The sequence below is a fragment of the Pleurodeles waltl genome, chromosome 8 (genome assembly GCF_031143425.1).
Source record: "Pleurodeles waltl isolate 20211129_DDA chromosome 8, aPleWal1.hap1.20221129, whole genome shotgun sequence".
NCBI lineage: Eukaryota > Metazoa > Chordata > Amphibia > Caudata > Salamandridae > Pleurodeles > Pleurodeles waltl.
This window is the reverse complement of record NC_090447.1, coordinates 831,371,554-831,391,899: the sequence shown is the minus strand read 5'-3', so window position 1 is coordinate 831,391,899 and position 20,346 is coordinate 831,371,554. Positions and strand designations below refer to the sequence as shown.

Below are 20,346 nucleotides of genomic sequence, written 5' to 3'. Positions count from 1 at the left end.
TCTGATGAGCACCCACCTGGCCACCCCCAATACTCTGAGTGTGTAACTGTGGAAAAATGTTGCCACCCCCTCTGTTTCCCAACTGTGCCTCAACATGTTCGGGACAGGGCTTTATTGAGTTTTTGTAAATGGTTTCTAGTGATAACTTATGACTTGGGATGCAACATTTTTACAATATTTATATGTGATACTGGCCACATCTTTCTTAGACTGGCAAAGGACATCCAATAAAGAGACTCAAGGGGTTGAACAGGAAAGATGGTGGTGCAGCCCAAGCTGTGTGCTGTGCTCCCTCCCGGGTGGCTCCAGCCAAAAAGTATTGATGCACTGATGGCACCCTCAGTACACCAGAGTTTAGGCTGATTAGGCAGACTCTTCAGCTTCTTTAGCATTTCCACGTACCTGTGCTGGTGACACAGTTGTTTCCCTGGGTGGTACGGATCTGTTACAGCTTGCCATCAGTGTTTAAGACGTGATGGGGGTGTGCTGCAGGCACTCTGATGCTTCTGCAGTGCGAATGCTTGGGAGAACGGTTATCGGCAGGGCAGGTACCTGCTATAGCCCTGATTGGTTTGGGGCTGTAGCATCAGAGCGATCCTAATTACAATGAACCGCAAGGAATGGCAACCTCCCAGATCTCAGGTGGGGCTGAAGCCTGGCCTAAGTGGTTTGACTGCAGAGCAAAATCATTCACAGTCATTGGCACTGGTACCTTCCTCACTGGAGCTCCCAGAGGCCTTCTTCTCCTTAACAAACTTTCCCATGGGACGCGCCCACAGAATCTGCCTCCTCCCCTTCACCTCACAGGTCAAGCACACCATCTGCTTCATCCCTCAAGGCTCCTCCCTAAGCCCAACACTCTTCAACATCTACATGACACCACTTGCAGATATTGGGAGATAGCATGACAACAACTACGCTGATGACACACAGCTCATTCTTTCGCTCTCAATAGACTCCACCTAGACGAAGACCAAGTTCCACAACTGTACGAAGAATGTATCCGCCTGGATGAAGGACAACTGCCAGAAGCTCAACATGGAAGAAACTGAGGTTCTGATCTTCAGCAGACACTCAAGCTTCTGGAATGACTCATGGAGGCCAGCAGATATCGGACCCACCCCAACAGAGAAGGATCATGCCCACAATCTCGGCATCATTCTCAACAGAGAACTCTCCATGAAACGCCAGGTCAATGCTGTTTCCTCAGCCTGCTTCCACACCCTCTGCAAGATCTTTAAGAGGCTCCCCATCAGCAGGAGGAAGACAGTGCCGCAAGCCCTCAACATCAGCGAATGGACTACGGCAATGCACTCTAAACAGGCACCACCACCAAAGTCATGCAGTCTCCAGACGATCCAAAATGCAGCTCCTAGACTGATCTTCAACCTGCCCAAGGAATCCTCTTTACCCAGCACCTGAAGAACCTCCACTGGCTCCCAATCCAGAAAAGATGCCACTTCAAGCTCCTGATCCATGCCTACAAAGCCCTCCATAACCAACGACCCGCCTACCTGTACACACCGCCTTCACCTTCACCAACCGACCAGGAACCTCCGCTCGACACACATCACCCTCACCAAGATACCACGCATATGCCTCTACTGCGTCGGAGGACTCTCCTTCTCCCACCTCACTGCCAAACCCTGAAACACCCTCTGTTTTCACCTCCACACCGTGCCAAGGCTGACCCACTTCAGGAAGGGACTGAAAACCTGGCATTACAAATGCAGCAAGCACCTGGATACCCATACAGGTGACAAGACTTGCTATACAAATAACCCCTGATTGATTGATTGATTGATTGAGACTCTGGATGCTTGTCAAACTCTGTTTCTGACTTGGAAGACCACAAAGTTGAGGGGATGGCCCTGATGAGTAGTTTAAAGGATTCACCCACAACTAAAGCTAATCACCCTGATGGTAGCTTGACTCTAAATGGTAGGGGATGGGAGGCAAGGGATTCTTCTACCACAGCTTCCCACATTGAGGACCTGATAAATCAAGTTTTTACACAGGGGGCATTAGATCCTGTGTTAGCACCAGAGGATGAATTGCTGTCAGACCCTGATGTACCGAGCTCACCCTGACAATTTCTTCTCCCTGGTCTCAAATCTAGGTGTTTCTCCATAACAGGTCACTGGGGACACCACTCTGGTTTAACCTCCTGCCCATGTCACTGCTTTCACCGCCATTCTCTCCAACCTTAGCCACCATCTATGAGCTTCTACAACAACACAGGGAAGAGTATTGTAAGGACTCGCTTGCACTCAAAACCGCCCGATTAAAGACTCAAATGGTCCTTAGGAAATTGTCTAGGAATATGGACACTCTCAACTCACACCTTGGCAAAGTATGGAAGATGCAGGAGAGCCTCCAGACTGCTGTCCGCGAAGTCAGAACACAGTTCTTATGGCATGAATCTCAGATGATCACACTCCCATCAGAGGTTGAGGATGTTGAGAACTGGTCTTGGCAGAACAATGTTAGGGCACTTGGAATCCCAAAGGGGTAAAGCAGATGACCCTCATGATTACATAGTTTGCCTTTTCAGGGACTCTTTTCCTGCTTTGAGAGATTGGGATATGGGCAGTATGATTCAGAGAACCTGCCTCCCATTTCGGCTGCCCCGGGAGGAGACATCTCCTCATGACCCTAGGGCAATTCTTTTGCTGCCTCAAGAAATCTTCAGGGCAGCTGACCCAAAGTTCCTGATTAAGTTCTCTGGATTTTACCTTTTTGTTTGTTCGGACTTTTGTCATGAGACTGTGGTTCAGCGCTGGCAGCTGAGGGAGCACATCCCTGCACTTCAAAAACTTGTGTCTTCCATCTCATTATTGAAACCTGCAATTTTGCACATTAGGTATGAAGGGCAAGTCTACTCTTGTTTTGATGATCCAAGGGTCAAAGAGCAACTTGCTAAGTGGCAAAGAGGCAGTAAGTGAATGGATGGTCTGGTGTTGCCTACTCTTGTTTTCTCATTCTCGTCCAAAGAATGTAACTCAGCCTGTGGACTGAGGGACTGCCATGTTATTGCCATGCTATTGCTTGCTTGTTCTGGGCTTCTTCTATTTTCCCTCTTCTTTCCTTTTCTCTTTTCTCCCTCTAACTGCTTGCCTTCCCGGCCTTCTTGGTCCCATTAGTACCTCTCTCACAGACCTGTTGGGCTTGCAGTCTCTGGCTGGGTCTCTGGCTCGTCTTTTCATGTTTCTTTTATTCTTGGTCTGGAGCATCTCAGAAGTTGTATATGCTTTCACAACTATTGCAAGGTCGAAGGTTTTTCTTCATTTGGGGTTTGTGGGGAGCCCTTCCTTGGCCACTGGTTGGAGGGAGGGATTTGGGGCTGGTCAGAGGGAGGGGTGGCGGTTTTGTGTGGGGAGGCTCTGAAGGGGGTTCATGTCTCATCCCTATAATGTTGAGTGAATAGTGGGTTGGGATTGTGGGGGAGAGAAAGCAAAAACAAAATTGAGGTTTGGATCTATTACTTATTTCATGCAAATTTTTCACAAAGTCAGATTCTACTCTTTCATCTTTTGGCATGGTGTGCTGGGTGCCAGACTGAGTATGACAATGGATAGTTTCGTGGGCAGCTACATATCCTTTCATGAAATATAAATATCATGAAGTCTCTGCACAAGCGCAAATTAATAAGGGAAGAGCTATATTATTTATGTCCACATCTAGTCTGTCTGCAGGCGACTCACCTTTCTAATACCTAAATCCCTTGCCTAGATGATCTGGGTTATCATGCATTGATCACTGCTTGCTACATTTCTGCCCAGAGAGGGATCGCTCTTCTGGCATAGAATAAGAGTTGGGCTCTTGCTGCATCATTCGGCTTCAGGTGGGCAGTGGTTACAAGGAGACACTTTTAGCTTATGTTATGTATACTCTTTGTCCTAATGAGGATGACCCCTTGATTTTTTAATGGTCTTCTGTCCTAGCTGCATCGGTGGCCAGAACCCATGTTACTTGGACTCCCGTTATCTCGGGAGAAGGGTTACCACCTCCAGTGGTACTGTCTTTAGCACGAAAAAATGCTCCAGGGCTGCTCAGGACAAAGTTATGGATTCCTATGATCTTTTTGATGTCTGGCAATACTCTTGGCCAGGGGAGCATAAGTTCACCTATTATTTGGCTCCCTATATTTCATTCTCCCATGAGACATGCTCTTTGCCAGCCATTCTTTCCGATTATATCTTAGTATTTTCCTGGATCCAAGGGTGATCTCTGAACATAACTCACATTCTCTCTTTCTCTGTTCAGAGGGTTTTCCACTCACTTATAAGCACCCCTATGGACCTTTGACAGGAAGCTTCTCTGATGAATCTTTCATTCACTATATGGACAGGGAGGTAAGGATCTTTCTAGAGCACAAGCTTGGATCTACTTCCATCCTTTTGGTCTTGGACACCCTTAAAGCCTTCTGTAGAGACTATACTCTAAAATACTCTTCCTAACGCTGGAAATGGATGGGTTTGGCTGAAGCAAGTATACCATTTCCCTTTACTTATCTTGAACATCTCCTGGTTCGCAGTACAATCGCTCAGGATGTACTTTGTTTCTTTGATGGATCAATTTGCAATTGCTCAAGCTTCCCTCCCAGAACGATTACTTGATAATGCGATCAAGAAGGCTCGGGCTAAGCAACTAACCTCTTTCAAAAACAGTGGAGAAATGTAACAGGCAAGATTTGTATTATCCATGCGATTATGAACAACAAGGGTGAGCAAGTGACTGACCACGAACGTATGCATGAGGAGTTTGTAGCTTTTATCAGAAGCTGTATAGTGAGGAGGTGGTCCCCTCCACCGATCTCATCGATCAGTTTCTCTAAGCATATTATCACCAGAAGTTGTCTGACTCACAATGCCTTAGTTTGATGGTCCAATTCTCCCTTACAAAACTGAGGCTGTGATTGGCCAGTTGTCATGGGGAAAGCTTGTGTCCCCGACCAAATTTATTTGGAGTTCTAGCCAGACTTTTACATGTCTTGGTGCCCTTCTTATGTGATCTCTTTAATTCTTTTGAGTCATTCGACCAGGTCCTTTGGTCTTTGGCGTAGACTAATATTGTCATTTTCCCCAAGAAAGGGAAAGATCTCCTGCTGTGTGGTTCATACGACCATTTATCACTGATCAATGCTGATTCTGAGATTTAAACCCAGGTCTTGGCTAACAGATTATCTACAGTGATATTCAACTTGGTAGATGAGAACCAGCTTGGGTTTATTTTGGGGCGGGACACTACCACACATAATTAAGGCTCGAGAGGCAAGCTTGGCTCAGAGAAACCTGGTCGGAATGATAATGCTAGATGTAGAAAAGGTTTTTGACTGGGCTACCATGAACGTATCAGGATTTGACCTGCGGTTTAATACTTGGGTTCTGGAACTATTTCAGAGCCTTACTGCTGCAGTTCTAGTTTTGGGGTAGTCTGGTGGACCTTATTCTGAGCAACCTGGGTACCTGATACAGATGCCCATTGTCATCCCAACTTTATATTGAACTCTACATTCAAGCCCTTAAGAGATCAAGGGATATTCTTCCATTGTGGATCCACTAACTAGAGCTCAAAGTTTTAGGGTATGCAGATGATCTTGCTATCTTGCACTCAGCTCCCACAGTCTCTTTATAAACAGTTGAAACTATAGCAAGCATATTTGGGGCTATATCAGGGTGTAAACTCAACCTTTATAAGACTCTAGGTTTTGCAAATACAGATCCTTCTGGACAAGATCAGCTCAGGATCAGCTCGGCTAAACACATACAGGGAGACATTTTTCTGAAGATGGAAGAGGTAACAGAGTTCAATTTTGGACAACTTTTCACAAAAACGATCAAGATATTTATTAAGTGGACTAGATTATATATTGGGCTAATTGGAAGGGGTAATCTCATTAAAATTATTATATTGCCATGATACTTATAACTTTTTCAATGCATACGTCTTTACTTATCCAAAACCTTTTGTTCTCAGGTTGAGGCCTCAAGGCAAAAATGTATATTGGGTTGGCTAGATCCAGCATACTACTGCTTCAGAGGCGTCGGGAGAAGAAAGATTTCTCATTACCAGACCTACAAATTTTATCACCTAGCTGTCCTTATGGCTTGCCTCACCAAGGTTTTGGGAAGCGAATTGTGGGAGTTAGGTTGTATGCTTCCAGAATATCTCCCCTGGGGGCAGATATTGTTCCACGCATCGGCATCATTGATACGGTATATTTCAAGAGAGCACGGTTTAAGACTTTGCAGGTCTTCCATTCCATATGGGCATATTTGAAAATTAGAGCTTTGGGTATTACTCTCTATAATACACACTTAGACTATAAGTCTAATTTTCCTTGGCAAGTACATGAGAGTTTTATAGGTTGCTGGGAGAGCGCCCGGCTTCTTTCACTTGGTCACTTCTACTGGGGTGATACTCTTCCTTCATATGAAATACTATTTCAAAGATTTTATCTTCCTCGTTCTGGATTCTTCCGCTATCTTCAGCTTCGGCATATTTTTAGGTGTTTGAAGATGATTGCTCCCTCTAACATCTTTTGGGATTACTTGTGGCGCTGTCTGCCTAAAAAATGCATTAGTTTGGCCTATAAATTGATCTTGTTGGCTGAGGTGGGATGGCAGCCCAAACTTTTTCAACATGCCTGCAGATTAGTGGAGCTGCCACCTTGGTGTGGATGTTCCCTCTGACGACAAAAGGCACACAAACGTTTTCACCATACCGTCTTAAAAGTCTTGCGGGTCAAAACTCATGTGCTTAAATTAATTAATGACTTCTATTACACCCCGTACCACCTACATATTATGAATCTTTGGCAGGATGCTGAATGTTTTCGATGCTCGGCAGATCAGGCGGATGCTGTTCATTTTTGCTGTTCGTATTTTTGCCACCCGTTCTGTTATTTCTTGTTATTAGCGGACAGTCTTTGGGAAGCTTAATCGATTCTGTCTGACTAATCTGATCTAGGACCCTAAACTCATTGTTCTAGGTCATTCACCTTACATTCCTGGTCATCTGAATGGATTCTATTTTTTCGCTATTGTACTGGTACGATTAATTTTGCCTCATTATTGGCTTCTAATCCTATGCGTTGGTGCGATGGATTGATTAATATGGGTCTCCTAGAAATTTAGATTATTGATAATGACGAGGAAAGAACTAGGCTTAGGAAGATCTGGGATCTACGGAGGGGACTCCTATTGGGCTGCCAGTTTGGTCATGACAGCTCATTGCTAAAGTAAACTTTCTACTTTTTCTTTTTTCGTGTCTGTTTTCCTTTTTTTGTTTTTCCGTCCGATTACGTCCTGAATTGTGTTATAAATGTTTGCTTTTTATTTCAATGAACTACTATGGTATGCTGTAACTCCCATTGTATCTGTGTGTGGTAATATTGTACTCTGCATAAAAATAATTTAAAAAATAAAAAGTGACTCAATCCAGAACCCCCAGAGATGCTGCAAAAGTACTTCCACTTTTATACACATGCATTGCCATTAAGAATAGTGCTGCTGATGTAAAGAGACTTGTCATTAAATTGAAATAACTGAAAGAATGCAACAGTGCACCTCTCAGCATCACTCTTTTAACATTATTCATTATTACAACCAGTTTCTCACAATTTAGCTGTAACTGATTACTATGCTGCCCTCAGCAAGCCTTCATATCTCTTCTTACGAGCTACATTCAGGGTCAGACGATGTCCATATCAACATTAAACAAACATGGAGCCAAAACGTCTCAGCTTCTTGCTTAAATAACTCCAAACCACAAAGCTGCTGCCAAACAGCTGCTTAATGACCATTCTTGATATTATTAATAAAGTGGTCTGCCCTCGATCAAATCTTACCTGACCGGAAATGAACCCCGAATACACAGGACTTCATGGGTGTGGACAAAGGGGGGAAATCTGTTCTATAAATGTGGCAGATTACCCTGTGAATCGAAGTGATGGTCTGTGCGCTCTATTTAGAGCAGGCTGAACCATCAGGTTTCCTCTGCTGGGTCTGCTGTCAAACATCTTAGACTGGTAGCCTGGCAGGCATTGGTTGGTCTAAGTACTTCAGACTGCCCATTCTAATTATGGTGGATGTTCTGACATACCTTTTCCTTGCTGATGACTACAAGGAAAAACCTGCAGTCTCAAACCCAAAAAAACAAAAAGGTTACTCCAAAGCCCAGGGAGAAAGTTCCCAGGATGTCATGGCCATTAAGGTTGTGTGTTTCGAAAACAAGCTCCCGATTTCAAATAACTTCACGAGAGCACACATACTATCATTAATACTTCAATTGATAATTGAAGCCTAAAAACATTTACCTCAAGCCCAGAAGGTCCCATTGGACCGATGATCCCCACACGACCAGGAGCACCTCGAGGTCCCTGTGAAAAGGGTCAAAGAAAAAAAACTGAGATTTTAGTGGCAATGACAATGGAATGATCAGATACAGTCTCTTGACAGGAATTCACTTACTGGATATCCTTTTAAGCCTGGGATGCCTGGCTCACCCTACAAAAAAACCAAAAGGAAAGTTAGCAAAAACTGGATTTTTCCGATGATGCCATGAGCTCATAATGATAATTTGCTATTATACGATAAAGTTTCCCCCGCTGCAAACTGGGCATTCGGATGTGTTCTTTGTATTTGAATTCCCTCAAGCGTATTGTTAGATTTTGCCACAGTTGGATGAGGGCAAGCAGAACAATTAAAGGTAACCTTGGGCCAGATGCATGAAACGTTTTTGTGGTTGGGAATGCTCGAAGTTGGAGTTGATGACGGCACAAACATTTTGAGCATGTACAAATCCCACTCTAGGATTTGATAAAGCTTTACCAACTCCTAAAACAGGTCTGCGACTGCATGCCAGTTCCATATTTGGAAGGGCTGTTTTGTGGGTGTCCCTTCCAAATACCAGAAATCCACTTGCAAACCACTGAAAAGTTACTGACTCCTGAATCAGGGTGGTAACTTATCCACAAAAGCAAAGGGGTCACTCTTTGCTAATTGGAGTACAACTTTCAGGAGGAGTAGGCAGTGGTCGGGGGCACTACTACCAACTCTCACTAAAACTTTTAAAACAATGAAAACTTTTTTACATTTTAAATGCAGCCATATTTTCCTTGAGCAGTCTCAAGGGGTTATCCTGCTCACGTGGATGGTAGTCTGTTGACATTTCTAGGCCACCATTTCTGTGATGTGGCCAGCTTGATGGAACTAGTGACTAACCTAATTAGTAGTAACTAGGCAGGGTGGGCTACGACCCACTCCAATTCCTTATTCTGCAAATCGACCTACAGTACATAAGTCAGGTGTAAAGTAAGATTCAGGGGCATATTTACAAGCCCCGTGCACCTTCTCGCACCGCTCTAGCATCATATTCTTTTATGCTAAGGCGGCGTTAAGGAGGCATTTCTGCTGCACCATATTTACAAAGTGGTGCGATGCATGCATTGCGCCACTTTGTAACTTCTTGCGCCACATTATGCCTGTGCCAGGCATAATGTATGCAAGGGGGCATTCCGGCACTGGGAGGCCTGAAAAAATGGTGCAGTGAAATTTACAAGATTTCACTGCGCCATTTTTCCGTCATTTTTAATGCCTGCTCAGAGCAGGCTGTAGTCAATGGGCCTCCCTGTACTTTGCTGCACTAGCGTCAACATTTTGACGCTAGTGTAGCAAAGCGCCTTAATAGCATCAAAAACGTTGATGCTATTGTGCTAATGACCGACATGGTGCGCCTTATCATAAATATGGTGCAACCATGGTGTTGTTGGCGGCTGGTAGGGGGGCGAAAGAAAAGTGGCGCAGCATTCATGATGCGCCACTTTCTTGTAAATATGCCCCTCTGTTCGTAAGAAGACTGGTCTCAAATTGTGACCGCTTTTTGCAGCCTAATAGTATGCCTGGGCCATAGATCTCACAGTCACACACACACACCTATAAGTATACACAAACACATACAAATATATCTTTGGGTTAGGTGTTCAGAAGACCAAAGTAAATGCAAATGTTTACACACTTTTACATTTTAAATTCACTCACTCTAAAATACCTGAACACATAGAGGATGATGAGTCCATAGTCCTCACACCAATGGTGCTTGTCTGGCTCGGTCAGTGTTTACCAACAGGAAGAGGCCCAGTCTGGTCCCAGTGGTATGGGATATACATGTTTCCCACCGAAATATATAACCATGTATACACATGTACACACATTGATTTATTTCGTACGTCTGTTCTGTTTATGGGGTGTTCTTGTATACTCCCGCAAAGACAGACATTGTGGTTGACAGTGCAAGGCATGCCACATGATCGGTCACCGAGTGACAGCAGCCATATTGTAACTGGTCATGTTTCATGTCCCATATTGCCAATCACATTGTAATTTTGGAAGTCTGTCATTAGCCGACTGTCATGTGTGAGAGCCTCTGTGAGACGGAGAACCTGACCCCGTGTTCATTAACTGTCTCAGTGATCTTCAATATAGCACAGTACCCTGGGCACCATCGCCCTACAGACGGGGGTAAACTGGAAAGGAAAAGGTAGCTGGGTCTGTGCCCCACCCTCTGTACCTCATAGCTCCACACCACACATCTACCACCAAAGGCATTTTATTGTATTTGACCTCCGTCTTGCCCTGGCAAGAGCCAAGATATGGCTTCTGCATGGATATGCATGTTGCTACTGTAAAGCTAAGATATAAAAACGACCAGATTGTGTTAGAAGACATTATATCCAAAGACTACAAGGCATGGCTGCGGTGGTGCATGCGTTAGCGCAGGGTACCCTGTTGTACTAATATCCTACTAAGGAGTGAAGTATGTTCCCTTTGTATCCCTTGACAAGAATCACTTACCCTCAATCTGTCCTTCAAATCAAATGACACAAGAAAAGGCTCTCCTTTCGGTCCTTTGGCACCAGGATTACCCTACAACAGAAGTAACAGTAAAAAGCAAAAATAAGTTCATCAGCCAATTCTATATTTATTTATTAGAAAGCACTAGTTCGCTGGCAAATTTATTTTGGCACTAGTAACCTTTGAGGTGCATGCAATTAAGGAATAGTTGCCTCCACTCTTTCAATATTCAAATGTATTTTGGAATTATACATTTGGAGATACACCGCGCAATCGTGCACAATATGAAAGAAGAAAGGAGCCTCTTTTTCACCTGCTCCTCTTTCTCCATGTGAGCTCACTGTTTTCCCAAGGTAGCTCGGGGCAGGTCCTTTAGTTTCTTACTGCAGGAAGCTGAATATCTGGCACTTGGTCACAGTGAGAACACAGTTGCTTTACTCAGGATAAGTAAAATGGTGACCCAAAGTCATATTGTGCAACATGTAACTGCCATCTTGTGAGGTTGCGGAAAGACCATTTTTAGAAATTTTGTTGAAGTAAGTTAAAGTTCAATATTTTACTCAGCGTCCACTAACAAGCCACCATCCTCTTTTTGTGGATTAGATCACAGTGGTTTCCAGGGCACCCTTGAACCATATCCCAATGGCCGCAATAGTGTAAGATGCTGTAGGAAAGTACCATCTTGCGTGGCATGTTACCCCCATTTTTACTGTATGTATGTTTGTTTTTGGCTGTGTCACTGGGATCCTGATAGCCAGGACCCCAGTGCTCATAAAGTGTGCCTTGTATGTGTTCCCTGTGTGATGTCTAACTGTATCACTGAGGCTCTGCTAACCAGAACCTCAGTGTTTATGCAGGCTAGTGACTAATTTTACCAATTCTGATTGGCACACTGGAACACCCTTATAATTCCCTAGTATATGGTACCTAGGTACCCAGGGTATTGGGATTCCAGGTGATCCCTATGGGCTGCAGCATTTCTTTTGCCACCCATAGGGAGCTCAGACAACTCTTACACAGGAATGCCACTGCAGCCTGAGTGAAATAACATCCACGTTATTTCACAGCCATTTTACACTGCACTTTAGTAACTTATAAGTCACCTATATGTCTAAACTTCGCTTAGTGAAGTTTAGGTTCAAAGTTACTTTGTGTGAGGGCACCCTGGCACTAGCCAAGGTGCCCCCACATTGTTCAGGGCAAATTCCCCGAACTTTGTGAGTGCGGGACACCATTACACATGTGAACTACATATAGGTCAATACCTATGTGTAGCGTCACAATGGTAACTCCGAAGATGGCCATGTAACATGTCTAGGATCATGGAATTGTCCCCCCAATACCACTGTGGTATTGGGGGGACAATTCCATGCATTCCCAGGGCTCCAGCATGGACCCCGGGTACTGGCAAACTAGCTTTCCGGGGTTTTCCCTGCAGCTACCGCTGCTGCCAACCCTCAGACAGGTTTCTGCCCCCCTGGGGTCTGGGCAGCCCAGTCACAGGAAGGCAGAACAAAGAATTTCCTCTGAGAGAGGGTGTTACACCCTCTCCCTTTGGAAATAGGTGTGAAGGGCTGGGGAGGGGTAGCCTCCCCCAGCCTCTGGAAATGCTTTGAAGGGCACAGATGGTGCCCTCCTTGCATAAGCCAGACTACACCGGTTCAGGGATCCCCCCAGCCCTGCTGTGGCATGAAACTGGACAAAGGAGAGGCGAGTGACCACTCCCTTGTCCAGCACCTCCCCAGGGGTGGTGCCCAGAGCTCTTACAGTGTGTCCCAGACCTCTGCCAAATTGAATGCAGAGGTGTGAGGGCACAATGGAGACCTCTGAGTGGCCAGTGCCAGCAGGTGACGTCAGAGACCCTCCTGATAGGTACTTACCTCTCTCTGTAGCCAATCCTCCTCTGTGGGCTATTTAGGGTCTCTCCTGTGGGTTTCTCTTCAGATAACGAATGCAAGAGCTCACCAGAGTTTCTCTGCACTTCCCTCTTCGACTTCTGCCAAGGATCGACCGCTGACTGCTCCAGGACGCCAGCAAAACCGCAACAAAGTAGCAAGAAGACTACCAGCAACATTATAGCGCCTAATCCTGCCGGCTTTCATGACTGTTTCCTGGTGGTGCATGCTCTGAGGGTTGTCTGCCTTCACCCTGCACTGGAAGCCAAGAAGAAATCTCCTGTGGGTCGACGGAATCTTCCCCCTGCTAACGTAGGCACCAAAGTTCTGCATCACTGGTCCTCTGGGTCCCCTCTCATCTCAACGAGCGTGGTCCCTGGAACACAGGAGCTGGATCCAAGTGACCCCTACAGTCCAGTGGTCCTTCTGTCCAAAGTTGGTGGAGGTAAGTCCTTGCCTCCTCACACCAGACAGTAATCCTGTGAACCATGTGATCTTCAGCTGCCAGGGCTTCTGTGCACTGTTGCAAGGATTCCTTCAAGCACAGCACAGCCCAGGTCCCCAGCACTCTGTCCTGCATTGCTCAACTCGCTGAGTTGACCACCGGCTTTGTGGGACCCCTTTTTGTTGTGCTGAGACAATCGTCGTGTTCAGCTTTCTTGTGCGCCTGTTCAGGTGCTTCTGCGGGTGCTGTCTGCTTCTGCTTGGGCTCTCTGTGTTGCTGAGCACCCCATCTGTCTCCCCATCCAAGAGGCAACCTCCTGGTCCTTAATGGGCCCGGGCAGCACCCTTTATCTTCAACCACGACCCTTGCAGCTAGCAAGGCTTGTTTGCGGTCTTTTTGCGTGGAAACAGCTCTGCATCCTCCAGCTCGCTGTGGGACATCTTATGACCAAAGGAGAAGTTCCTGGCACCTTCCATTGTTGCAGAATCTTCAGCTTCTTCCACCCAGAGGCAGCCCTTTTGCACCTTCATCCGGGGTTTAGTGGGCTCCTGCCCCCCCTGGACACTTGCATGACTCTTGGACTTGGTCCCCTTCCTTTGCAGGTCCTCATGTCCAGGAATCCATCTTCAGTGCTTTGCATTCAGTTGTTGCCTTTGCAGAATCCCCTATCTCAACTTTACTGTCTTTCTGGGGTAGTAGGGTAACTTTACTCCTAATTTTCAGGGTCTTGGGGTGGGGTATCTTGGACACCCTTGGTGTTTTTTACACTCCCAGCGACCCCCTACACACTACACTAGGCCTGGGGTCCATTCGTGGTTCGCATTCCACTTTTGGAGTATATGGTTTGTGTTGCCCCTAGGCCTATTGTGTCCTATTGCATTCTATTGTTTCCTACAGTGTTTGCACTACTTTTCTAAGTGTTTTACTTACCTGATTTTGGTCTGTGTGTATATTTTGTGTAGTTTACTTACCTCATAAGGGAGTATATCCTCTGAGATACTTTTGGCATATTGTCACTAAAATAAAGTACCTTTATTTTTAGTAACCCTGAGTATTGTGTTTCTTGTGATATAGTGCTAAGTGATATAAGTGGTATAGTAGGAGCTTTGCATGTCCCCTAATTCAGCCTAAGCTGCTCTGCTACAGCTACCTCTATCAGCCTAAGCTGCCAGAACACTACTAATCTACTAATAAGGGATAAGTGGACCTGGCACAAGGTGTAAGTACCACTTGGTACCAACTATAAGCCAGGCCAGCCTCCTACAGATGTGTACTGGCAATGGAATAGATTTGCAATGAACCATCTTGCGGACATCCAACATATGTAGTCACTGCGCAAACACTGATGCTCAAACAGCACCCGACAACACAGAATGCAGATGGACCTGTTTTCCGGCTTTGGTGAGTACATTTCAAGGCAACATTCTGGTTTGTCTCATTGTTCCCACTGGACAGTGGGACTAGGGAGAAGCAGGCGATGTAGCTTTTTGACATATGAAGTTAAGTTTCCTACTGACTCTCTTGTGGACAAGCAGCAGTAGGCAGATGGGAAACACAGGCCCCTGCATAAGAGAGTGGCCTCCAACCTTCAGGGGGTGCCCTCGCCTTCGAAGTGGCCCCATTCAACCCAAGGACAATATGAAACATAAGGCTGACTCAGGGACCGCTCATCACATTCTACAGTGGCCCCATAATTTTGTAGTACTCCCCTGCAGGAGGCGTGTTCGTTCACAAGGGTTGAATAGGAAAATGCTAAGTTTTATCAATAACGAAAAGTGCGCTAAGTAACAATTGGTGCAGTTTTCTTCTAAGCAGGGCTGCATAGGGATATGAGCAGGGTTATAGGAGAGAAGGGAGCCTTGTAATACTATTAAAACCTTTTCAGTTATCTCCCTCACCACTAGAACTGTGGTGATGCTTTGCCTTCATTCATGGACCAGATTTTACTTAGATCGAACCCTCCCTCCCACCATCGCCTACCCCGCTCAGTCACACACTTCAAATCCTGGTTCATTCTAGGTCACATTAAAGTTACATTTGTCAGAGATAAGCATGGCAGAAACCTTCTTAAGCCATGAGACCAAAGGGGTTGGGGGCAGCAAAGGAATACATTTTGGGGTCTGCAATTAATTGGCTGAAAAATGTTATTGCCATTTAAGATTTCAAAAATATGATATAAGAAAATTATTCATATCACATCCCAAGACTAAACATTCAAAGACAAATAGATTATTTGGTAGGGGGTGCTGTAAACTTCTACCACAATTAGAACAGAAAGGAGCCAGGAAACAGAGAAAGTATTACCAACAGTGGTCAAAGAATATAACTGGGTCATCAATCATCAACAAACTTTATTTGGCTCCATTCACACAAGTCATTAAAAGTAGATAAAATATATAATACATTTGTTAACAGCATCATAAAAAAGAATTAATTTAGACAACAAAGTTAAAACATATATTCCTAGCCCCATACAACTAACTCATTAATCAAAACCAAACTTTTTCCTAATATGAATTGCATTACAAATATATGAGGCAGCCCTAAAACAAGTTGCTGGAGTTTCCAGAGCAATCAAAAAGTGCATAGCGTCTTTATATTCCCTGACCTTGGCACATATTTTTACTTTTTTTTCGCCCCATTTGCGTCATTGTTTGACGCAAAAGCAGCGCAATCGTAAATGTATTTTGTAAGTTTGCGCCACTTTTGCGTCAAAAAATGACGCATCTGCGGCGCTAACAAAAGTATGAATATGGGCCCTTGTGTGCAATTAATAAAGGCTTTGAAAGTTGCTTTCTTGAATTAACATAAAACTGAAAAAAAGCATAAAATGTACCGGGCTCTGTTTTGAGGTTCATTGCATGGACACATGATAGATGTTAAATTCCACTGGTTGATTTTAGGAAAAGAAACAAGGTGGTGTACCAGTCCTAGTCGTAGCCTAGTCAGGACATACTGAAGTTGATAATTAGTTACCCAGCTGAAATAAGATTGAAAGCCTAATAAAAGAGAGTGACGCTTGTATGTTAACACAGTAAGTTTCCGCCTATCCATAGATCCTCTTTTACTTGCCAAAACATTAAGCAAGGCAGCCTTCACCATTTTCTTTCCTAACATCACAGTCCTGGGCGGATCTTTCAAAATAGAAAATCCACAAACCGTTTTAAGGAACTTATTAATAGAAGAAAGCCATGGAATATGAAGAGCGTGTTCCATAGCAAGTCCAGTATAATGGCTCTTGTAAACTCAGTTTCTGGTTTGGACCATATTGACCACCACAAAAGATTGGCTTAGATGCTAGAATATCATCCACTTGATTTAAACCTACTTCTTGATGTATAATAGTAGAAAGGGCCGACGCGGGAGTGCTCAACAAGTGCCTAAGGAAATTATTTTCCTCTTTCTGAATCAACTTACTGGGCACATAGCCCCAGACACCTCCATCATATATTGTGGCGGATAAGGACGTTGCGCTATAGATGGTATTCTTCTCTTTAATCAACAGACTTCCCAAATTTTTAGAGAATCTAAATACCCCCTCACAAATTCTTTCCATGTTAAGTCTTGTATTATTAACATGTTCGACCCAAGTACCACTCGCCGAGAAAATCATGTCCAAATAGCAAAAAGACTTAACCCTATTTATTTGGACACCTCCTAAATGCAAAATTGTTATGGTCTTTGGCATTTTACCACAAGACATTACATATGTCTTTGGCTTATTAATTTTTAATTTCTTAGAATCCATGAAAGCTTCAAATGCGTCCATTAATCTCTGCAAGCTGACTGTGATAAAAGGACCACGTCATCTGCCTAAAGAAGAACAGATACTGGGCAACCAGCGACCATTGGTGCATCAGCTTGTAAACCCGCAACGCTTCATCAACCACATTTATAAATAATGAAAATAGAAATGGCACCAGAAAACATCCCTGGCATACTTAAGCAAAGCAATAGTTCTCTATTAGTACCAAACCTTACCTTGGCTGAGAGATTCCTATACAGTTGTGCAAGAAGACTTACTATCTCCATTGAAGCCCACATGAGAGCATAGTATGCCATAATATTGCATGATCAACAAGGTCAAATGCGCTAGTTAAATCTGCGAAACACATGTGAAGTGTTTCTACCATTGCCCTGGTATATTTCCTGATCAAGAGTTTGAGCTTTAAACATTGCTCCTCAGTTCCTAATTCCTTTCTAAATTCATATTGAGCCATAGACAAAATGCAGTTTTCCAATGCCCAGTCCTCCAGTCTCTTTAGAATTATCCTTCCAAGGAGTTTAACAGAGGAATCCAAAAGAAGGATAGGTTGATAACATTTTACATCTGTGTTGTCCCCTTTCACATAGATAGGAACTATGATAGACTTAGTCCATGAAGAAGGGATAATACGTTGTGCTGCTGCATTGAAAACACGGGTAAGTATCAGTGACTACAATTACCCCAGTCCTATAAACACATCGACGGGGACCCCATTAGGCGCAGGAGCTTTTCCGCATTTATGCAGAGCATCCTCTATTTCATCCACGTGAATATCAAACGTGAAATAGTAATTGAACCAGAATGCTCCGGTAATTGATCAAAAACTACTACCGAGGGCCCGATTCATTAAACACTATTGGATCAAAAACCCTTTAAAAATGCTCAACGAGGGCTGTGGTGGTACCACGGACGTAAGCACTGGACTTTGATATCCATTCAAAAACGCGGAATTTACAATGGTCCAAGATAATTGTGCATCTTTGGTTTCAGTGACCTGAGCCAAGCTCAGCCTGCCTTTTCTCTCAGCTCCTCCTTTCTCGCTGTTATAGACACGTTATACTGCTTACTTAGACTCTTGACCAATAATTAATCTCTAGGGACCTGATGTAGGGCTATTTCAATAATTTGGAGGCCTGAGTACAATCATGCTTACACCATCCCTGTCCGCCCGATAGACTTACTTTCCCTCAGCGAGTCATTAATAGGCTGGGGGCCTCAGTAATCTGTTCAAAGGCTGACATCAAATTGCCATTGCCCACTTCGTCAGCTAAACAAATGGCAAACTTGATTATACCTTTGGGTCACCAATAGCTGTAGTACACGTTTGTAGTGTCGCACCAGTGATGTAACTGGTTGCTGGGCACTACTACGTGTGAGAAGACTGGAGGGGTGGTGATACGCTCCAATCATGGTGTTCCCCCTCCTCATTTTGTATTGTTGATCGTTACCATGGGACCTAGGTGTTAAATAAAGGTTTGGTCAGGGTGCGGCGATCAGAATGGCAGGCTGACACACGCGATAGTATTGCTGCATGGTGCCGTACTACTGTCGCACACAGCCACAAGTGAAACCAGCTGAGTGTGTCGACTGTCATTATTAGATAGTGATGGCCACCACCGAAACTACAATTTTGGCGACGAGGGGTGCCGCTCCCACCGTGCCCCGCACCCTGTGATGGCCGCTTTGATCGCAGTGCTCGTGACACGAGTGCTGCGACACGCGGCCAGCACTCGGGCTGCAACACCCTGCTGCACTGACGCCGCAGGCAATGCCTGCTCACACCCCGGTGAGTGCGTCTGTGTAGCCTGGAGGCTCGTCGGACTGCTGCGAGGAGCCTCGACCGCATGGCCCCGACCCGCATTCTGTCTCCGCTCACAATGCCCAACCACGCCCCCCGGCTTGCAGGTACGCGCTGTAGCGCACTGTTGGTGCTACAAGTCATGAGTGTGGCTGCTTATTTCGATTAGTGAAAGACCTGTAACTCGACAGTGGGAAGACAAAACAGAAAAACTACAAAACAAACTAATAAGTCTCTCATTTGTTTTGCCTCCTCATTGGCCAGGGCCTGAACTGCTGCTCTACTAATTCGTCTCTGACAGTATAGTTCCACTGGTACAAGTGCCGCTTGTCAGCACCGCCTCAAGCCCTCCACTCAGCAGCCACGCCCACCTGCATACATTATGAGGGTTATTCTAACTTTGGAGGAGGTGTTAATCCGTCCCAAAAGTGACGGAAAAGTGACGGATTTACCACCAGCCGTATTACGAGTCCATTATATCCTATGGAACTCGTAATACGGCTGGTGGTATATCCGTCACTTTACCGTCACTTTTGGGACGGATTAACACTCCTCCAAAGTTAGAATAACCCCCTATGTCTGTCATTCTGCCTGTAGAACCATTTGCAGTGGAAGGAGCCCCTTCCGCACAGGCTCCAAGGTGGAGAGATTGGGTGGAAAGGGTCCTACTGTTTTTTGAGGTGACAAAAGTAGAGGATGCCCAAAAACGAGCCCTGCTCATTCATTTGGGGGGAAAGACATTTACAAAATTTCAGAGAACCTCTTTGAAGACGTCCCCAAGACACACACCACCCTAATAGCGGCCCTAAACAGACATTTTGAGCCCATGGCCAATACTGACTACGAGCGCTTCGTTTTCAGACAAGCCCGACAGCGCACGGAAGAGTTTATCGACTCATTCCACATGAGGCTGCGTCACCTGGCCAGCACCTGCAGATTCACAGATGAAGCAGAAGACATACAGGGGCAGATAATACAAGGGTTTGCATCGAGAAAGCTCAGGGACGGATCCTCAAAGAGTCTGGAAGGTCCCTGGCCGACATCCTCATGATGGGACGCACAAAGGAACTATCAAAAGCCAGAGCGTCTCATATGGAGGCAGCCCTACAAAGGCCGATCAAAGAGGAGGCTGTTAATGCAATGGTCACACCCACAAATAGGGCAAAACAACACACAAACAAATCACCGACAAGACTGTGTGGATACTGTGGTGGTCCATCACACAAGCGAACAGAACGCCCGGCAAAGGGAAAGAAATATGCTGGCTGTGGGAAATTAAACCATTTCATCAAAGTGTGCAGGTCAAGTAAAACCCGAACCGGAAATGCGTCCATTAACGTGACAACAAGCAAGTCAGAACACGGCAGCGACATGGACGATGATGAAGCCGAAGAACATGTCATTCACTCCCTGTTCACAATAGGAAACATGACCCAGTCATCAAAGAAACTACCCAAGTGTCAAATCAAAGTGGACACCCATAACATTCTAGCAGTTGTCAGCACAGGAGCGTCCATAAATATTCTTGTTGCCAGTGAATACTGTAAAATTAATCCAGTCCCAATTTTAACCAAATCCAAAGCCAG

The 20,346-nt window shown here is 45.0% G+C and overlaps 1 protein-coding gene and 1 long non-coding RNA gene across 2 annotated transcripts in view; one reads left to right on the top strand and one right to left on the bottom strand.

Moving 5' to 3' along the window:
* The window catches only part of COL4A2 (collagen type IV alpha 2 chain), a 628,472-nt gene that overhangs the window by 264,967 nt on the left and 343,159 nt on the right, over positions 1 to 20,346 (bottom strand). The window contains exons 8-10 of the mRNA XM_069205111.1: positions 10,857 to 10,928; positions 8,475 to 8,510; positions 8,321 to 8,383 (exon numbers count right to left, since the gene is read on the bottom strand). Coding sequence (XP_069061212.1) covers positions 8,321 to 8,383; positions 8,475 to 8,510; positions 10,857 to 10,928 — 171 coding nt within the window. The remainder of the gene's footprint in view (positions 1 to 8,320; positions 8,384 to 8,474; positions 8,511 to 10,856; positions 10,929 to 20,346) is intronic.
* LOC138250338 (uncharacterized) overlaps positions 1 to 20,346 on the top strand; it is a 582,532-nt gene that overhangs the window by 279,820 nt on the left and 282,366 nt on the right. The window lies entirely within an intron of this gene.